The sequence below is a fragment of the Hevea brasiliensis genome, chromosome 9 (genome assembly GCF_030052815.1).
Source record: "Hevea brasiliensis isolate MT/VB/25A 57/8 chromosome 9, ASM3005281v1, whole genome shotgun sequence".
NCBI lineage: Eukaryota > Viridiplantae > Streptophyta > Magnoliopsida > Malpighiales > Euphorbiaceae > Hevea > Hevea brasiliensis.
In genome coordinates this window covers 40448940-40471580 of record NC_079501.1, presented here as the reverse complement: position 1 = coordinate 40471580, position 22641 = coordinate 40448940, and the positions used below count along the sequence as shown (strand labels likewise).

Genomic DNA, 22641 nt, shown 5'->3' with positions numbered 1-22641 from the left:
AAATTTATTTGAACATTATAGTTTTAAATTGTGTCGGTGCACAATACTTTTTATATTCATTGCTTTTACCAAAAAATTTATTTGGAGAAATGAGTTATGAATAATTTTTTATTGTTTTAGCTTTGAGAATCTTATTTGATATTATTGTGTTGCCTATTTTGCAAATGGAAATTTTGAGATAAAATGTGATTTGGGAATTGTATGAAATATTGTGATTTAGAATTGTTTTGATTCACACTTGGCATGACACTATTATTATATTCCTCCCTCTTTGACTTATCAGTATGGGGTGAGTGTATTATGTTCCTCCCTCTTTGACTTGCCAGTCTGAGGTGAGTGTGGATGATTACTCATTATTTAGCTAGCTTCCTCCCTCATTGATTTCGATTATTAAGGTGAGTGTGTCTTGTCATGGTGTACAACACGGTATGTGCGGAAAAATTGTGTTATGGCATAAATTGTGTTATTGATTGGCAAAACTGTATTTTTTAGTTATTTGATCAAATTGTGTTATTGATTGGCAAAACTGTATTATTTAATTATTTGATCAAATGGTGTTATTGATTAGCAAAACTGTATTATTCATTTATTTGATCAAATTTGTGTTATATAAACTTTGTAAATTGTGAAATGGAATTATGAATTATTTGATTTGTGAATTGTCAATAAAAGATTTATATATCACATTTCAAATTGTTATTGTGCACCACTGAGTAAATTTTACTCAGCGATAGCTTTTCATTGCTGTCACAGGTAGACAGACTGATAGGGCAGCAGACTAGGTTGCTAATGCTATATTGAGAGTTCATCGGGTATATGAGTATACCATATTTTGCATTTTGTATTGTAATGTATGTTCACTGTAAGTATATAGTGTTCTTGGTTTTGAGCAGTTGTAAATTAAAATTGTACATTGAAGTTGTACATTATATTTGTAAATTATTTTGACTTGTAAATATTGTGATATATTTCTTTTATTTAAGCCTTTGAAAATACTGAAAAATTATTGTGGATTTGAGTTGAGAAACATATTGTGTTGATTAAAGGTTGGAGTTTGAGATTGAGAAATATATTTGAAGTGTTTTTTATAGGTTTTTGAAGAACTGCTTTATTCAAAATACAAATGGCACTCTGAAAAAGTTTTTACAGAAATTATTATTTCTTCAAATGTGTTAGTTGTTTCACTTCAGTTCAAAATTTTTTTTAACACCTGTAAATAGTGCTCACCACTGTAAAAAGAAGTAAGAAAAGTTTTAAAATCCCTTGTAGTGTATTTAATGGGTTATTAGTAGACGAAGTTGGTAATTCATTAGGTATACTACGGGATCATGTCATTCCTTACAGAGGGGTAGGGTGTGACACTAACTTCCTGGATTAGTTAAGAAATCTAATGATAGTCTTTAATTTGGAGCATATAGGATACTTTCTGGATTCTAAAGTTCCTGGTCCCTTACCTGAAGGGCTTCTTAAGGGGAACAAGAAACTTTCGATAAATGGAAAGAACATGACATGCGAGCTAAGTGCAACATCCTAGCTTTTATGACTAATGAGTTACAGAAGCAACATGAGAAGATACAATCTATATCTAAAATCCTGGATCACCTACAAGAGTTGTATGGTAAGCATACCAAGAATGTTAGATATGAGATATCTAAGCAGCCATTCAGAATGAAAATGAATGAATGGATAGATGTGGGAACCCTTTTGCGTAAGATGATCAGGCTCATTGAACAACTTGAGGCACTTAATTTTACCATGGATTTCACATTACAAACAGATTTGATCTTGCAATCCCTTACACAGTCATTTGGATCTTTTATCACAAATTTCCATATAACCAAGCAAGAATGCACTTTGGATGGTCTGTTAATTCTGCTTGTTATTGCATATGATAATATGTCTAGCAATAAAGGGAAAGAAGTTGCTTTAATTGCTTCTTCTTCTAGAAAGTCTAAGAAGAAGAAAAGCAATAAAGGGAAGAAGACTTTTACCCCTGGTCCTTTTGGTATAATTGCTAAAAATCAATCCCAAAAGAAAATGAAAGTTGAAGCTGTTATAGACAAAGGAAAATGTTTCCATTGTCCGAAGGATGGGCACTAGAAAAGGAGCTACCTAGAGGAAGAGCAAGAAGGATAAGCTGTTAAAAGGTATGTTCATATCTTGTTATTTAGATTTTGATAATACTCATAGTTTATCTACAGATAGCAAGCAGTGAAAGCTTGGAAGCACGGATGTTAGACTTCGTATTGGTAATGGAGAGTTGCACATTAGCCATAGGGTCTAAATCATTGTATGAAAAGAACATATTTTGTTTTTGGATCATGTATGATATATACCTGATACTTTTAAAAACATCATTTCTGTACCTAGTTTGACTAGTAATGGATATGAATTTCATTTCATAGATGATGTTTGCAATTTTATTTTAGAAATAAAATTATTGGCATGAGTTATTTACTATATGGTCTTTATTATTTGGATAATAATAACAAGATAAGTCCAAGCAACTAAATTGAGTTTAATGCAATCATTGAAACTAAATCAAGTTCAAAACAACTTTGGCACTTAAGATTAGGTCATATTATAGAAGATAGGATTACAAAATTAGAAAAGATAGGGATTTTACCTCCATTAGGTTCTGAACCTACCCAATTTGTGAATCCTGTCTTCAAGGCAAAATGACTAGATCACCTTTTATTGGACAAGGATTAAGAGCTGAAGAAATTTTGGAACTAGTACATAGTGATGTAAGTGGTCCATTTTAAGAAATGGCAAGAGGCAGTTTTTTCTGCTTCATTATCTTTACAGATGATAAATCAAGGTATGGACATTTATATTTAATAAAATGCAAACATGAATCCTTTAAAAATTTCAAAGAATTCAAATCTAAAGTAGAAAAATAAATAAGAAAAAGTATTAAAACTCTAATATCAGATCGAGGAGGTGAATACTTAAGTACTGAATTCAATGAGTTCTTAAAAAGACATGGCATTATTTCTCAATTAACTCCTCCTGGAATGCCATAATTAAATGGTGCATCTGAAAGGAGAAATCGTACTCTATTGGATATGGTACGAAGTATGATGAGCTATACTGACCTTCCAATCTCCTTATGGGGATTTTCATTAGAAATAGCTTTATACCTTCTTAATCATGTCCCTTTCAAATCAGTCTCTTCCACTCCATATGAGATATGGTATGGAAGGCAACCAAGTCTTAAACATGTTAAAATTTAGGGTTGTCTAGCTTATATTAAAAAGGTAAAGACTAATAAATTGGAAATAAAATCTAAAAAGGGGCAGTTTATTGGATATTCAAAAGATAGTTATGGATATTATTTCTATGTTCCTATAACACAAAGAGTTGTGATAAGTAGAGATGTTATTTTTCTTAAAAAAGAATTTATCCAAGAAGGTGGAAAAGGTAGGAAGGTAGAATTAGAATTAAAATTAGAGAATTCTGATTAACAAATAGATAAAATGGATATTGATCTACCCAATGAACCCATACCAATTGATAATGTCTCCACACTAGTTCCTCGAGGATCAAATAGAATATCTCATCCTCCAGATAGATATGGATATCTTCATAAGAATGAATAAGAGTTATTTATTCATGAAGAAGTAGATCATGGTGATGATCCTATGACTTATAAAGAAGCTATATCAAATATAGACTCTTCAAAATGGATAGATGACATGAAATTTGAAATGGATTTTATGTATAAGAATCAAGTTTGGGATCTTATAGACCCACTTGAAGGTATTGCACCAATAGGGAATAAATGGGTTTTCAAGTAGAGAATTAGTTCTGATTGAAAGGTAAAGACTTATTAAGCAAGGTTAGTAGCGAAAGGGTTTCGCTAAAGGCAAGGGATCGATTATGAAGAGACATTTTCCCTTGTAGCCATGCCAAAATCCATTAGGATTTTATTGGCAATAACAGCATACTATGATTATAAGATTTGGCAAATAGATGTTAAAACTGCTTTCCTCAATGGATACATAAAGGAAAATATTTTCATGGAACAATCTGTGGGTTTTGAATCCAAGAATTCTAAATTATGTAAACTTAAAAGATCCATTTATGGTCTAAAATAAGCTTTGAGGAGTTGGAACATTCGTTTTGATGAAGCCATTAAATCTTTTGGTTTTATAAAAAATGAAGATGAACCATGTGTGTACGAGAAGGTTAGTGGGAGTGCACTTACTTTCCTTGTCATGTATGTGGATGACATATTATTAATGGGTAATGATATTGGTATGATAACAATTGCAAAAATCTGATTGTCTAATACTTTATCAATGAAAAACATAGGAGAAGCAACCTATATTCTGGGAATTCGTATTTGTAAAGATAGATTGAAAAGAATGATAAGTTTATCCCAAAGTCTATACTTGGAAAAAGTGTTAAAAAGGTTTAACATGTTTGATTTCAAGAGAGAATTGTTGCCTGTAAGGCACGACATCCTTCTCTCCAAAGAAATATCTCTAAAGACACCTAAGGAAAGAGAAAAGATGGAAATAATTTCATATGCTTCGGCAATTGGAAGTCTTATGTATGCAATATGGTATACAAGGCCAGATATTACTTATGTTGTTAGTTTGACTAGTAGGTTTCAATCCAATCCAGGTTTAGAGCACTAGACTATAGTTAAGAATATCCTTAAGTAATTGAGAAGAACTAGGGATTTACTCTTAACATATGGAGGAGGTGATTTACAACTAGATGGATCTACAGGTTCTGATTTTCAATCAGTTGTGGATGATAGAAAGTCTATCTCAGGTTTTGTGTTTATTTATAATGGAGGTGCAATCAACTGAAAAAGTTTCAAGCAAACAACAATTACATATTCCACTATAGAGGCTGAGTATATTGTTGCATCTGATGGTGCAAAAGATGTTATTTGAATAAAGAAGTTTGTTATAGAACTTAGAGAGGTTCCTTTGATTATGTCACCAATTCCTTTATACTATGACAACAATGGTGTTGTTATTCAAGCAAAGGAACTCTGATCTCACCAAAAATCCAAACATATAGAAAGGCACTATCATATTATTAGAGAAATAATTGGGAGAGGCAATGTAGCTGTAACACCCTCACTTTAGAAGTTCGTACATTCTACTGTTCTGGTGACCAATGTCTGTCTGAACAGCCAGAATATCTAGAACTATATTTAAACTACAGTAAGGGGTCATAAATAAACCAAATAATAATAAGAAAAATTAAGGAAAAATTTAGAAATGAAATGCAATGAAGTTAAATGAGCTGTAGCTACATCGATGGGTAACCATAATGGGAAATAGCTATGAAGACAGTTAGCAATCTTAGACCCATGGGGAACCCTATGAAATAATTTTTGGGACTCTAGTAAAGAGTTATTGAGCCTTAGATAATAATAGAATGTCAAGAAAATATTAAGAAAAATTTCTAAGTCGGTATAGATAATTTTAGCTCGTTAAGCTAAATGAATGACATTTTGGTCATTTCGCCTTCAGAGATGATTTTTGACCAACTTGTCCATCCAAGTAAGTGAGATTTATTACATAAAATATGAATAAATATTGATGAAAAATTAATTAAAAATGAGTAAAGAAAGAAAAAAGAAAAAGAAATTTTAAACTCAATTATTACATAAGCATTATGTATGCATGATGTAATTAAAACCCCTTAGCCAATCAAAATTCAACAAGCACATTCAACATACATTAAAAAGAGTAAAAGAAGTTAAAATTTGAAAAATAAAATCTGCTCCTTTCTTCTTCCCCAACTTTGGCCGAAACACTTCATTCTCTCTCCTCCATTGTTGTTCTTTCATTAAACCTTCAAATTCCTTAAATTCTCAACCCAAAATCCATAAATTTCTTCACTAGAACTTGTCATAAAACCTTGCTAAGGTGTTTGGAAGCCAAGAAAAGCTAAGAAAGTGAAGATTTAGCAAAGAGAAAATTCTGCCTTACTAAGGTTAATGCCAATTTCTCTCTTTTTCTCTTTAGATTTTATATTAGGAGTATGAATTAAGTTAGAAATTGAAGAAATTGAATAAAAATACCCATGTATGAGCTCTCTTAATTTTCAGCAGCCATGAATAGGGGAGTGTGTGATGAGTTTTGATTTAATTAAAGTTATCTATGGATGGCCTTGAATGAGAATATGGGACTTAGAAACTTAATTGCTATGTGTGAAATAAGATTGAAGCATTTGGGAATTAGGGTTTGAGGGAAAATTAGGGTTTTGCTAAATTGATGGTAAAATAGTGTTCTGAAGGTCAATTGATGACCAGTTGGCATGATTTGACCTTAATTTGGGATTAAATGTGGCATTGGACATTGAAATGGTTAGGCTGCCCTATGTGCCAGAAAATCCTGGACTTGAGTCTAGTGTGTTTAGACAGCCCTAACTTGAATTATGTAGCTTCAATTGGTGCAAGGCTAATTGGAGGTGAAACTAGGAATAAAATACCACATTTTTTATGAAGGGACCCTATCCAGAAAATCAACTTAAGTTGACCTAAAAATTGTCTAAATCCTAGTGACCAAAATTATGGACCTGGAAAATGACCAAATGAACAGTATTCGTTCAATTGGCTATAACTTTGTGTAGAGAGGTCCAAATGACCTAATTCATGAACCTTTGGAAAGCTCAAACAATGTAGAACAACTTTCATGTAGAATAGAAACCCAAATTCTAACTAGAACCAATTCAAATTGCTAGCCAAATTTAGGACACCAAAACTGCTAGAACCAAATTCTGCCCAGAAAATCTTGATAATGACCAATCCAGCTAGTTATGGTAAAAATGCTAGAACTTGAGCTACAAAACTCAAAATGGAGTGATTTAAAAAGGGAATTAAAGAAGATACATTACGAAACAACTTTTGAGATGATATTGTTGAAAATTTTAATAGGTGGGGAAATAGTTAAAATGTTAATAATTTAGGAAAAACTCCGTCAGTTTCTCCGGCTAATAAATTGATCGCAAATAAAAAAAAATAAAATGTGAGTAATAAGAAATGCAATAAAATAAGTTAAAGTGCTCGGGCACTGAGTGTGACATGCTTTGCTTGGCTACACTATAGACGGGTAAGGGGGTGTCACAATAGCCATGTAGAAGATAACTTCAGTTGAGAATCCAACTGATCCATTCACCAAGGCCATGACACAAAATTGATTAGATCGACATATTGAGAAGATGGGTCTAAGATTTTATAATGATTGGCTCCAGTGTAAATGGGAGATTGTTAGTAGTATACCCTAGAGCATATCTTGAAATTGTATCTTATGAATTTTTATTCTTTTTAATGGCATATATTTTTTTCTTTTAACTTTAAATGGTTTAAATTTAATAGAAAATATCCTTTGGTAACTTGTTAGATGTTTCATTCTTAAATTGTTAAGAATATGAGTGACGAAACATTCTGGTACAAGTACTATAAATTTTATTTTACAGTTTTGGATACTCCAGAGGATAAGATTTATCCATATAGACTATCATATTTGTTTGTTCTCATCGATTAGTATGAGATACTAATAATATGGAATGGTGGGTCTCATGCCATATAACAAACAAAATGGACACTTATAAGATAAGTAGGCCAAACCAATGACATAAGATGATATGTACATGGAGTTTACTCTTGTCAATGCATAATCATCTAGATCATAATAGTTCATGTAATCCCTTGACTTGAGATAACACAGTTATCTTGTATATAGGTTGTTTGAGTTTGATACTGCTTTCATGCTTATACTAGGTATGAGTATATGGGCATGTGTTGGCTTCGACTAATTACATATAGAGATAGATGTTTAGTCAAGATGGGATCCATTACCCTAAGTAAATAGGGATAAAATCCTCTGTCCATTTAAATTGTTCTTGATAAGTTAAGCTCCTGGCCAGAACAGATAGACTTAGTCAGAAAAGAGTTTCTGACTGGAAAGTCTTATTAATTAAGAATTAGAATTAAAATAAGGATATATGATTCTAAGTAATAAGAGTTTGACATAAACCATGACTCTAGCTAGAATCAAGATTTTATAATGGAGAGATTTTAGTGCATGGTCTGTATGATCAAGGTTCATGAGTTAAAGATTAATTTATAACTATTTGGGTAGTCATGGTTGTCACAACCTACCCCTCTGTAAGGCATAACATGATCCCGTAGTATACCTAATGAATTACCAACTCCGTCTACTGATAACCCATTAAATAAACTATAAGGGATTTTAAAAACTTTTCTTACTTCTTTTACAGTGGTGAGCACTATTTACAGGCATTTAAAAACTTTTGTGAACTGAAGTGATAGAACTAACACATTTGAATTATTTGGAATTTCTGTAAAAATTTTGGCAGTGTGCCATCTGTATTTTGGATAAAACAGTTCTTCAGAAAACCTGTAAAAGCACTTCATTATATTTCCAAATCTCAACCCCAACATTTTTCTCAACACAACATATTTCTCAACTCAAATCTGCAGTGATTTTTCAAAGACTGAGATAAAAGAAATATAATACAAATTTTTACAAGCCAAAATAACTCATAATTATTTTACAACTTCAATGTACAATTTTTATTTTACAACGGCTCAAAACCAACAACAATATCTACATACAGTGAACATACATTACATTACAAAATACAAAATATTGGTATACTCATTATACCCGGTAGTCTCTCGCTGGAGGTACTAGCAGCCTAGTCTGCTGCCCTGTCTGTCTGTCTGCGACAAAGAATAAAGCTATCATTTGAGACAATGTCTCAGTGGTGCACAACATTAACCAAATACAATTTTAAATCATAATTCATAAATCATTCAAATAGTGGATACTTAAAACCATAGTTAAATTCAAGACAATGAATATCATAAGGAATTTAACACAATATCACAACAAATCTCAGTAATCAAAACATAGTTAAATTCAGAAGACAGTGAATGTCAATAAGAATTTAAACTCCATTTCACAAATTATCAAATCGCATAACAATACAATTTAGTCAAATAATTTAAGAACACAGTGTTGCTAATTCATACACAACTTAGGCCATGACATAATTTTCCGATCAATGCTAGCATTTAAGGGTACTTACCAAAGCACCTGCAGGCGTTACGTATCGCCGTCCCTACAAGCCCTTAGGTGTTACCTATCAGAGCACTTGCAGGCGTTACGTATCTCCATCCCTGCAAGCTCCTGAGTTCACTGGTGAGAGTTCCCAAGAATCGTAGGCGTTACGTATCGCCGTCCCTACTTTGCTCTGATAACACTAAACACCTTTTATCTCAAAATTTCCAAAGTCATAATTTCATTCACAAGATGGCAACATAATTCATAATTAACTTCAACTTTCACAAATCACACTAAATCAATTTTTCCACAGTTTCAAACCATTTACAATGCTTTTCAAGCAATAAGTATCCATCAAAATCATTCAAACAATTTCTCACAATTTCAAACCATTTACAGTGCTTTTCAAGCGATAAATATTTGTTCAAACACATTTCCACAATTTAAAACAATAATGTACAAATAGTCATAATTCATTTCAATTGAAAAATTCAAAAGAAATAGTTGTTGTGCACAAACACAATTTAAAACAATAACATACAATTAATCATATGAAATATTATTCAGAGCAAAATCAGTTGAAAACTAATTGTGCACAAACCTCTGATGACTGTCTCTTGGTCTTGACTCAGTTTTTCCTTCCCTTTTCCTGAGTCTTTGCTAACTGAGAAACACAATTTGAAGTGTTTCAGTACTAAATTAAACTGTCTCTATCGATAATGTTCGATAAGTAATTCACTGAAGGCTATTATTTGCTCAATCACCTAATATACCGACCCTCGATGCGTTTTAGGTAAATTAGGTTTTAGTGTCATTAATATGTCACATTCGATAGGGTTTTAGGGTTGGTACGTTTTACCAAACTCATTTCCTTGTTTAGTGCATTTTAATGCAACTTGCTGGATTCCGGGATACTAGTTTGACCTAGCCGGACGACCTAGTTCCCTCGGTTTTCGGGTTTCGGTTAAAACTAAAAACTTGTAGATATATGTCTTATGGAACGTGGGGCAAAATTTTAGGTCATTCTGAGTTAAGTAGACCAAGTTATGGTCATTATACTATTGCTGGTCAAATGGCATCAAATTAGGTCAATTTTAGGTCAATTTGGTCAACTTTGGTTCGGCCAGTTTTTGGACCCGAACTTGTGCTAGATGTTTGACTTGCTTATGGTCATTTCTGGGCTTTGGTGTCTTCATAAGACTTGTAGGTATGGGTCTTAACTATTCATGGTTAAAATTTCAGGTCAATTGAACCTGTTTTGAGTGAGTTATGGCCTAAACACTAACTGCTGCCCAATTGGTCAGTTTTCAGGTTTCAATTGTACTCAATCCGAATTGGTCATTTTTCATGTCACTTTGCAAGTAGAATTTTGGTATGCTTTCTTAATGAAAGTTGGCACATTTTGTGCCTAGTTTCACCTCCAATTGGTCTCATACCAATTGAGGTTACACATTTAAAGTTATAGGCTAAAATGCATACTGCCCTTAATTACCTTACTTATACATGTATCCATTACACATTTAATTGCTATATGTCCACTTCCCTTACCAATTCTGTTTTGGTACATTACCAAAACCTCATACCTCTTCACTTTAAAGTCACTTTGTGCAGATTACACACATCCTCAATACACCAAATAAACTCAAATTTACAAAGTCTAAGTACAATCACATATACACCTAAACATTACTCATTCTTACATACACTTTACACAACCAATCTATATACATATCCATCAATCCTCAATGTCAATATTCTGCCAATACCTTCATGAACTCATACATTTATCAAAGTGTCCCAAGGCTGCCGAAATATTCTACAATACCAAAGTGTCCCACAATTCGTCAATCTCCAATTCAAGTGCACAATCACCACATTTTCATGGAAATAACTTACTAGGATATTAAATCCCTCTACTCAACATGAATTTACATCAAATATATGTAATAATAAATCATTAAATACATAACTCCATGGCTGTCCAAACTGGATATATCAAGAACTCTTCAAACTTGAAAATTTTCTTCACCAAGCACACACCCATAACATGTACACAAAGTTTAACAAAGCAATATTCAAAATTGTAAACTTACCTATGGTTGGGACTTGCTAAACTTTGACTAAACTTCTTGATTTTGGTATCAAGCTCTTCCTTATGATGTGTAGACAATCTTTAATGAAGCAATCTAAGTGATTGGAGATGAAATGGAGGGATGGATCAAGCTCCAAGTGAAACGGCAATGGAGTTCTTCTTTCTTCTCAAATCGGCATGGTTGAGGAACTTTGAAGAAATGAATTTTCAGATTGCATATTAGGTGTACACATGCCCCCTTTAACTTAGTTTATTCCTTTAGTGGCCCACTCACACTTATTAAATCATATAATAAGTTAAATGTGTTATTTACACCTTTTTCACTCCACTTTTGGCTATTTGTATTAGGTACCCCCAAATTAATGTTTCATTTTATTTTCTAAGTGTAATATTATTTATTTTTAATGGACATTTAGATCAAAAGACAATTCGGGATGTCAAATGACCATAATGCCCCTGTTCGGGTTGTATTCCCGATTTTTCAGTAACACCGGGTTTTGTCTGTTTTTCGATTTCTCACTTTTCTTTGTACTAATTATTTAATTTTTCTTTGATCTTTCTAATGAGATTTATTCTTCAATAAGGGTCTATTTACGTCCTAAAAATGTTTTCCAGGGTTCCCCGCAGTCCAGGGCTAGTCAACGGTCCACGTCGTGACTTCCCGGTGCGATCACCCATCGCTAGGGTTCTCGGCTCGCTTAACTTGGTTACATTTCTTTGCTATTATTTTTTCTTTGTTTTTCTTGTATTTTCTTTTCTTGTATTTCATTATTTTATGTCTCCTCACTCATACTGAAGTGTAGTTCTAGGCATCCTAGCTGTCCGGACAACACTGGTCACCGGAACAGTAGAACGCACTACCGAACTTAGGGGTGTTACAATTCTCCCCCCCTTAAATAAATTTTGTCTCGAAATTTTTACCTGGCATTAGTCTCTGAACAGTTGTGGGTGCTGTCTCCTCATATCCTCTTCACATTCCCAAGTAGCTTCCTGGCCTGAATGATGGTTCCACAGCACTTTAACCACGTGTATCTGTTTGTTCCTCAGCTGCTTCACCTCATATGCCAGAATTTTTATGGGTTCTTCCTCATATGAGAGGTCTGGATTTACCTCAATCTCTTCAACTGATAGTACATGAGATGGGTCAGATCTGTACCTCCTTAACATGGACACATGGAAGACACTGTGTGTCCTTGCTAGCTCTGGAGGTAATGCCAACCGATATGCCAAAGGACCCACTCTTTCCAGAACTTCATACGGTCCAATGAAACGAGGAATTAGTTTCCCCTTTCTTCCAAATCTCATAATTCTCTTCCAAGGAAAAACTTTGAGGAATACATTATCACCCACTGCATATTCAATATCTCTTCTTTTCAAATCAACATAGGACTTCTGACGGTCTGATGCAGCTTTGAGCCTATCTCTAATCAATCTGATCTTTTCCTCTGTCTGCTGAACAATTTCTGGTCCAATCATCTTCCTTTCACCTACTTCATCCCAACATAAGGGAGTTCTGCACTTTCTACCATACAAAGCTTCATATGGAGGCATCCCAATGCTTGATTCGTAGCTGTTGTTATAAGCAAACTCAATCAAAGGCAAGTGTGTATCCCAACTACCTTCAAATTCAATCACACAAGCCCGTAGCATATCCTCCAATATCTGAATAACCCTTTCGATCGCCATCATGCTGTGGGTGGAATGTTGTCTTTGAAGTTCAATCTAGTTCCTAGGGCTCTCTCAAGACTACCCTAATCTAGAAGTGAACCTAGGATCTCGCTGACACAATTGATACTAACACTCCATGCGCTTTACAATCTCATATATGTACAATCCGCCAATCTTTCCGTGCTATAGTCCATCCGAATTGGCAAAAGTGAGCGGACTTGGTCAATCACAACTATAACCCATACCGCATCATGACCACTCGTGTCCTTGGAAGTCTGTAACAAAATCCATAGTTGTTCGCTCCCATTTCCACTGCATCGACAAAGGATGTAACAACCCACTGGAACTTGATGTTACGCTTTACTTGCGACAAGTTAGGCATTTGGAAACAAATTCAGCTATATCTCTCTTCATACCCATCCACCAAGAAAGCTCTTTTCAAATTTCTCTCAGACATTTTAGTTCCACCAGGGTGCATAGCAAATGGAGACTCATGTGCTTCCTTCATAATGATTTGTCTCAATTCCACATCACTAGGAACAAACATTCTACCCTGATGTAGCAATAAACCATCATCTCTCACAGAGAATTCAGGTTTCTTGCCCTGCTGGACTTCTTTCAGTAGCTTCTGATACTTTTCATCACTCTGAGCAGCCATTCTGATCTGATCAATCAACACTGGCTGTATATGCCATGCAACTACTGTCTGTCCCTCATCATCAATCTCTAAACTGGCATGCTGTGCTTTCAACTCATATACCATGGACATGGGAGAAACTCTGAGACTTGCCATAGTCTTGCGACTTAAGGTGTCAGCCACCACATTTGCTTTCCCTGGCTGATAGTCTATTAAGCAATCATAATCTTTGATGAGTTCTAACCATCTCCTCTGCCTCAAATTCAATTCCTTCTGGGTGCCCAAATACTTCAAGCTCTTGTGATCTGTGTAAACGTAGCATTTCTCCCCATACAAATAGTGTCTCCAGATCTTCAGAGCAAAAACAATAGCTGTTAGCTCCAGATCATGTGTTGGGTAGTTCCTCTCATGCAGTTTCAGCTGGCGTGATGCATAAGTAATGACATTCCGATCTTGCATCAGTACACAGCCTAGCCCATTGTGAGAAGCGTCACTATAAACTGTGTATTCTTTACCCGGAGTAGGTAAAGTGAGGACTGGAGCTTCAGTCAAACACCTCTTCAACTCATCAAAACTTTGCTGGCATTTATTTGTCAACTGAAATTTTACATCTTTCCGAAGCAGTTTGGTCAGTGGAGAAGATAACATAGAAAACCCCTTCACAAACCGACGGTAATATCCAGCTAAACCCAGAAAACTGTGAATTTCTGTGATGTTCCTGGGCGGCTTCCAATTAAGGATAGCTTCTACCTTGCTAGAATCTACCTTGATCCCTTCAGCTGACACAACATGTCCTAGAAAGGAGATTTCTTTCAGCCAAAATTCACATTTCGACAATTTGGCGTATAGTTGTTTCTCCCTTAAAGTCTGCAGTACAATCCGCAGATGTCTATCATGCTCCTCTGCATTCCTTGAATATATCAAAATGTCATCAATAAACACCACCACAAATTGATCAAGATATGGTCTGAAGATAGTGTTCATTAGATCCATAAAAGCAGCTGGAGCATTTGTTAACCCGAATGGCATTACTAGAAACTCATAGTGGCCATACCGAGTTCTGAAAGCAGTTTTTGGAATACTCTGCTCTTGCACCTTCAACTGATAATAACCAGATCGCAAATCAATTTTGGAGAATACAGCTGCACCCTTCAACTGATCAAACCGATCATCAATGTGAGGCAATGGATATCTGTTCTTTATTGTCACCTTATTCAACTGTCGGTAGTCAATGCATAAGCGGAGAGTACCATCCTTCTTCTTAACAAACAACACTGGTGCTTCCCAAGGTGACACACTAGGGTGGATGAAGCCCTTTTCAAGTAGTTCTTGCAATTGTATCTTCAACTCCTTCAGCTCTGCTGGTGCCATCCTGTATGGCATTATGGAGATTGGATCCACACCAGGCATAACATTAATTTCAAACTGCACTTCTCTTTCCGGAGGTAATCTTGGCAATTCATCAGGAAACACATCTAGAAAGTCATGTACTGTAGGGATGTCCTTCAATGCTGGAATCCCCACTTGGGTGTCTACCACATGTGCCAAGTAGGCTTCACACCCATTTCTGATCATTTTTCTGGCTAGTGCAGCCGAAATGATGTTTGATGGCAATAACTGCCTTTCCCCATGTATTACCACATCATCAGATCGAGGAAGGCCAAAAGTGACTGTCTTCAGCCTACAGTCAATCATGGCATGATGCCTAGCTAACCAATCCATGCCCAAGATGATATCATAATCTCTGAAGGGCATTTCAATGAGATCGGACAGAAAAGTGTGTCCTTGGATCACCAAAGGACAATCTCTATACATTCTATTAACCCTGACCTCCTGTCCTAGTGGACTTGTTACTAGCACCTCAAAGTCCATTTTTGTACATGGAACAGCAATGCAATCAATGATGCTAGCACTCACATAAGAATGGGTAGAACCCGGATCAAATAACACAAGGAGATTTCCTCCCGTTAGTGCATATTTATAATGTAATGTACTGTATGTATCAAATAATGATATTGAGCAGTTGTACTATGAAGAAAGAATATTCAAATAACAGGTGAAAAGAAAATTTAAAAACTATCTCTGATACCGCTAAAACATGTCACACCCTACCCCTCTGTAAGGCATAACATGATCCCGTAGTATACCTAATGAATTACCAACTCCGTCTACTGATAACCCATTAAATACACTATAAGGGATTTTAAAAACTTTTCTTACTTTTTTTACAGTGGTGAGCACTATTTACAGGCATTTAAAAACTTTTGTGAACTGAAGTGATAGAACTAACACATTTGAATTATTTGGCATTTCTGTAAAAATTTTGGCAGTGTGCCATCTGTATTTTGGATAAAACAGTTCTTCAGAAAACCTGTAAAGCACTTCATTATATTTCCAAATCTCAACTTCAACATTTTTCTCAACACAACATATTTCTCAACTCAAATCTGCAGTGATTTTTCAGAGACTGAGATAAAAGAAATATAATACAAATTTTTACAAGCCAAAATAACTCATAATTATTTTACAACTTCAATGTACAATTTTTATTTTACAACTGCTCAAAACCAACAACAATATGTACATACAGTGAACATACATTACATTACAAAATACAAAATATTGGTATACTCATTATACTCGGTAGTCTCTCGCTGGAGGTACTAATAGCCTAGTCTGCTGCCCTGTCTGTCTGTCTACCTACGACAGCAATAAAAAGCTATCGCTGAGACAATGTCTCAGTGGTGCACAACATTAACCAAATACAATTTTAAATCATAATTCATAAATCATTCAAATAGTGGATACTTAAAACCATAGTTAAATTCAAGACAATGAATATCATAAGGAATTTAACACAATATCACAATAAATCTCAGTAATCAAAACATAGTTAAATTCAAAAGACAGTGAATGTCAATAAGAATTTAAACTCCATTTCACAAATTATCAAATCGCATAACAATACAATTTAGTCAAATAATTTAAGAACACAGTGTTGCTAATTCATACACAACTTAGGCCATGACATAATTTTTCGATCAATGCTAGCATTTAAGGGTACTTACCAAAGCACCTACAGGCGTTACGTATCGCCGTCCCTGTAAGCCCTTGGGTGGTACCTATCAGAGCACTTGCAGGCGTTACGTATCTCCATTCCTGCAAGCTCCTGAGTTCACTGGTGAGAGTTCCCAAGAATTGTAGGCGTTACGTATCGCCGTCCCTACTTTGCTCTAATAACACTAAACACCTTTTATCTCACAATTTCCAAAGTCATAATTTCATTCACAAGATGGCCACATAATTCATAATTAACTTCAACTTTTACAAATCACACTAAATCAATTTTTCCACAGTTTCAAACCATTTACAATGCTTTTCAAGCAATAAGTATCCATCAATATCATTCAAACAATTTCTCACAATTTCAAACCATTTACAGTGCTTTTCAAGTGATAAATATTCATTCAAACACATTTCTACAATTTAAAACAATAATGTACAAATAGTCATAATTCATTTCAATTGAAAAATTCAAAAGAAATAGTTGTTGTGCACAAACACAATTTAAAACAATAACATACAATTAATCATATGAAATATTATTCAGAGCAAAATCAGTTGAAAACTAGTTGTGCACAAACCTGTGATGACTGTCTCTTGGTCTTGACTCAGTGTTTCCTTCCCTTTTCCTGAGTCTTTGCTAACTGAGAAACACAATTTGAAGTGTTTCAGTACTAAATTAAACTGTCTCTATCGATAATGTTCGATAAGTAATTCACTGAAGGCTATTATTTGCTCAATCACCTAATATACCGACCCTCGATGCGTTTTAGGTAAATTAGGTTTTAGTGTCATTAATATGTCACATTCGATAGGGTTTTAGGGTTGGTACGTTTTACCAAACTCATTTCCTTGTTTAGTGCATTTTAATGCAACTTGCTGGATTCCGGGATACTAGTTTGACCTAGCCGGACGACCTAGTTCCCTCAGTTTTCGGGTTTCGGTTAAAACTACAAACTTGTAGATATATGTCTTATGGAACGCGGGGCAAAATTTTAGGTCATTCTGAGTTAAGTAGACCAAGTTATGGTCATTATATTATTGCTGGTCAAATAGCATCAAATTAGGTCAATTTTAGGTCAATTTGGTCAACTTTGGTTCGGCCAGTTTTTGGACCCGAACTTGTGCTAGATGTTTGACTTGCTTATGGTCATTTCTGGGCTTTGGTGTCTTAATAAGACTTGTAGGTATGGGTCTTAACTATTCATGGTTAAAATTTCAGGTCAATTGAACCTGTTTTGAGTGAGTTATGGCCTAAACACTAACTGCTGTCCAATTGGTCAGTTTTCAGGTTTCAATTGTACTCAATCCGAATTGGTCATTTTTCATGTCACTTTGCAAGTAGAATTTTGGTATGCTTTCTTAATGAAAGTTGGCACATTTTGTGCCTAGTTTCACCTTCAATTGGTCTCATACAAATTGAGGTTACACATTTAAAGTTATAGGCTAAAATGCATACTGCCCTTAATTACCTTACTTATACATGTATCCATTACACATTTAATTGCTATATGTCCACTTCCCTTACCAATTCTGTTTTGGTACATTACCAAAACCACATACCTCTTCACTTTAAAGTCACTTTGGGCAGATTACACACATCCTCAATACACCAAATAAACTCAAATTTACAAAGTCTAAGTACAATCACATATACACCTAAACATTACTCATTCTTACATACACTTTACACAACCAATCTATATACATATCCATCAATCCTCAATGTCAATATTCTGCCAATACCTTCATGAACTCATACATTTATCAAAGTGTCCCAAGGCTGCCGAAATATTCTACAATACCAAAGTGTCCCACAATTCGTCAATCTCCAATTCAAGTGCACAATCACCACATTTTCATGGAAATAACTTACTAGGATATTAAATCCCTCTACTCAACATGAATTTACATCAAATATATGTAATAATAAATCATTAAATACATAACTCCATGGCTGTCCAAACTGGATATATCAAGAACTCTTCAAAGTTGAAAATTTTCTTTACCAAGCACACACCCATAACATGTACACAAAGTTTAACAAAGCAATATTCAAAATTGTAAACTTACCTATGGTTGGGACTTGCTAAACCTTGACTAAACTTCTTGATTTTGGTATCAAGCTCTTCCTTATGATGTGTAGACAATCTTTAATGAAGCAATCTAAGTGATTGGAGATGAAATGGAGGGATGGATCAAGCTCCAAGTGAAACGGCAATGGAGTTCTTCTTTCTTCTCAAATCGGCATGGTTGAGGAACTTTGAAGAAATGAATTTGCAGATTGCATATTAGGTGTACACATGCCCCCTTTAACTTAGTTTATTCCTTTAGTGGCCCACTCACACTTATTAAATCATATAATAAGTTAAATGTGTTATTTACACCTTTTTCACTCCACTTTTGGCTATTTATATTAGGTACCCCCAAATTAATTTTTCATTTTATTTTCTAAGTGTAATATTATTTATTTTTAATGGAAATTTGGATCAAAAGACAATTCAGGATGTCAAATGACGATAATGCCCCTGTTCGGGTTGCATTCCCGATTTTTCGGTAACACCGGGTTTTGTCTGTTTTTCGATTTCTCACTTTTCTTTGTACTAATTATTTAATTTTTCTTTGATCTTTCTAATGAGATTTATTCTTCAATTAGGGTCTATTTAAGTCCTAAAAATGTTTTCCAGGGTTCCCCGCAGTCCAGGGCTAGTCAACGGTCCACGTCGTGACTTCCCGGTGCGGTCACCCATCGCTACGGTTCTCGGCTCGCTTAACTTGGTTACATTTCTTTGCTATTATTTTTCCTTTGTTTTTATTGTATTTTCTTTTCTTGTATTTCATTATTTTATGTCTCCTCACTCATATTGAAGTGTAGTTCTAGGCATCCTAGCTGTCCGGACAACACTGGTCACCGGAACAGTAGAACGCACTACCGAACTTAGGGGTGTTATAATGGTACACTATGTTAGGTGTCAACCATGATTTGTGAGAACTTAAAATGAAAAGGGAATTCATTTTAAGTATGGAATAGTTTCAATAATGTTAAAGAGTTAATATTATTCTCATTGCCAATTAGTAATGAACCTAGGTAGTCACACACAAAAGAACAACATGATCAAAGCAAAATTAATTTGATTAATTGATTAAATTGTTGCTTTAATCAATCAAATTAATATTTTTTTTAGTTTGCAATCATATTACAAAGTCTCTAGCATAACTTGAAACTAAATCTATCAATGGAAGTATTCAAATTAATATTTAAATTATTTAAATATAAACTTGATTAATTATTCATAAGGTAAGAAATTAATTAGATTAATTTGACTTGAGTGAAAGGAGAGAGAAAGTGGTAGTTAATTAGTATTTTTCATAATACTAATTAATTAAAATTTTAATTTCTAATTAACTTAACTTGATAAGTGACCTAATAAGAATTAGAAAACACATTTAATTATGACATTAAATGTGGATACTTGTAAAGTTAATTATAATTAGGGAAATTAAAATATTTAAGAGTTAGACAAGAGAAAAATAGAGATTCTTCTTCTTCTTCTTCTTCTTCTTCTTTTGGACGAAACTCTCTCTTTCTCTCTCTCTCTCTCTCTCTCTCTCTCTCTCTCTCTCTCTCTCTCTCTCTCGTAAAATTTTCCATCTTCTTCCTTTTATGCTTAATTCAAGAGATATTAGAAGTTGTAACTCTTGAGTTAAAGGTATAAAAATAGTTTCTATACACTTTCATAAAGCTAAAACCTAGAGAAACCCTAAACTTCACGTTATGCAAGGTTGGCCGAAAGCTAGAGGGACCACAAAAAGGGAGTTTTGGTTCATTCAAAGAAGATTTGATTAAGTTATTTGTGTGAACATACTAGAGGATTAATATTTGGTGGTTTACTCTACCCGGATTAGGTATTGAAATTTGATTATACGCCTTTGGGGCGAAATCCTTAAACTTTAACTTGTTGATTTTTATATTTTAGCTTCCTAATGGCAATTAGGATTGTTAACAATTGAGTTACAATTTATTGTAACCAAAATATGTGTTTTGTAATAGAATTAAAAGTTTATATGTTGCATAAAACACTAGGATAAAAATAATTTAAAATTGCTAATTTTTGCACCCTTTGGTATGTTTTTCTTTCAATAATCTTCTAATATGAAGTCCTCACTGAGCCCCATGATCCATTAAAAAATATTAGATGTCCATACATAAAACAAAACTCCATGAATACGTACTTACATTAACCATTTCAAATGGTGTAAGAATTGATTGCCAATAGGATGTATAATCGAACCATTGCTGGAGCCAGAGTCTTTCCTTTAAGAAACTATCATTAATTCTCCACTTTTGAAAGTTAGGTGAGCGTAATCTTCATTATAAACATTCCTTGAATGGACAAGTGCTCTTGCAGTGTAGAAAGGAAATGAATATTTTTGACCTTGGTAATTAAAAAGCGATGGTGCCATTCCTTGTTTTCTATAACTCTATAGTGGGGTTAAAGTATTTGCCTCTAATAATGCATTTCTCTTAGCAAGGTACACTAGGACATAGCTTGAGTCCTTTGACATGCTGGGGGTTTTTGGCAGGTTGAGCATCTTTTACAGGTGAAGGCTCCTTAGGTTTTGAGAACTGTTGATTTAAGCTTTGACTATTAAGCTCTTTGGATGGAAAAAAAATTCCCACTATACTTAGAGATACAGCTTGTACATTGTATGTCCTAGTCTAATGAATAAGAAATACACGTAAGGGTGCAAAGTGCAAAATTAGCAATTTATGAATTTTTCATACCTAGTGTTTCATGCAATATACAAACCATTTATACTATTGTAAAACACATATTTTGGTCATGATAAATTATATTTCAATTGCTAACATGCCTAATTGCCACTAGGAAACTAAAGCCCTAAAATTAAAAAGATCAAGGAATTTACCCCTAAGTTGCAGAATCAAATTCCAACACCTAATCCAGGTAGAGTAGTCCACCAAATGTTGATCCTTTAGTTTATCCACACAAATAACTTGATCAAAGCTTCTTTGAATGAACCAAAACTCTTTTCTAAAAGAAAAAATGCACCTTAACATGCATAAGGGTGCAAAGTTAACAATTTTAAAATTTCTAATCCTAGATTTCATGCAACACATAAATACTGTATACTATTACAAAACACTTAGTTTTGGTCATAAAATATATTTCTCAATTGCTAACAAGTTTAATTGCCATTAAGAAACAAAATCTCCAAATTTGAAAAAAGTTAGGGTTTTGGAGAATCAAATTCTACCACCAATCCAGGGAGTAAAGACTACCAAATGTTAGCCCTCTAACTTGTCCACATAAGCACCTTGATCAAAGTAACCTTGGATTGAATCTTCTTTCCTTGATTCGGCCAAAGATGGAGAAGAAGAGAAGATAGGTTTTCTTTGCTCCAAGTATGTGGAAGTAGTAAGAAACTCTTTCTAGAAGTTTAATTCAACAGCAACAACACTTGATTCTTTTGAATTTAAACAAGAAATGAAGAAATTACTTTTGGTTATTGAAGAGGAGAGTTTCGGTTAAGGTTAGACAAGAAGAAGACTAATTCATTTTTCTTTTCTCATACCTTTGTAATTACTAATTTCCTTAATTAATATTAATTCAACAAGTGTCCATAAACCATTCAACCATTGAATGTGTTTTCTCCATATGATAAGTCCACTTGTCAAACTAATACTTAACTAAGAAATTAAATTTTGATTAATTAATTTTCATAAAATTAATTAACCTATTTTTCCTTCATCTTTGACTAAGTTAAAATTATAAAATTGTTAAAATTTGATCAAATCAAACTAGTCAAATTTTGACTAAGATTAATTTCAAATTAATTAAATTAATTTTCTTCCTTATGCTTAGTACTTCAAGTTTGCATTTAAACACTTTCAATATTAACTTGAACACTTTCATAAATAAATTTAGTTTCAAGTCATGCTTGTAATGCCTCAAATTTATAGATCATATTTATTATTTTTTAGCAAGCATATCAACTATTAAATATGGTATGTAAATTCACTTAAGTGAGGAGTTAAAGTAAAAAGAGGTAAAAGACACCTATGGACTTAGTTGCAATGTTATTAAAGTTTGAGAGCA

The 22641-nt window shown here is 33.9% G+C and overlaps 1 protein-coding gene across 1 annotated transcript; it reads left to right on the top strand.

Annotated features, from left to right (window-relative positions):
* The first annotated feature begins 1509 nt into the window (after positions 1–1509).
* LOC131182882 (uncharacterized) lies at positions 1510–21139 on the top strand. The gene is made up of 3 exons (XM_058152236.1): positions 1510–2071; positions 2191–2249; positions 21107–21139. Exons 1-3 carry the CDS (start codon positions 1510–1512, stop codon positions 21137–21139), a joined length of 654 nt encoding a protein of 217 aa, XP_058008219.1.
* The last annotated feature ends 1502 nt before the right edge of the window (positions 21140–22641 follow it).

Bases quoted from the DNA above. Each gene is read 5' to 3' on its own strand.
- LOC131182882 (XM_058152236.1), top strand. From the start codon at position 1,510: ATGCGAGCTAAGTGCAACATCCTAGCTTTTATGACTAATGAGTTACAG. The intron at 2,072-2,190 runs GTTTCCATTGTC...TAATACTCATAG, and splicing joins TGTTATAGACAAAGGAAAAT to TTTATCTACAGATAGCAAGC. The intron at 2,250-21,106 runs GTAATGGAGAGT...GGTTTTTGGCAG, and splicing joins GGATGTTAGACTTCGTATTG to GTTGAGCATCTTTTACAGGT.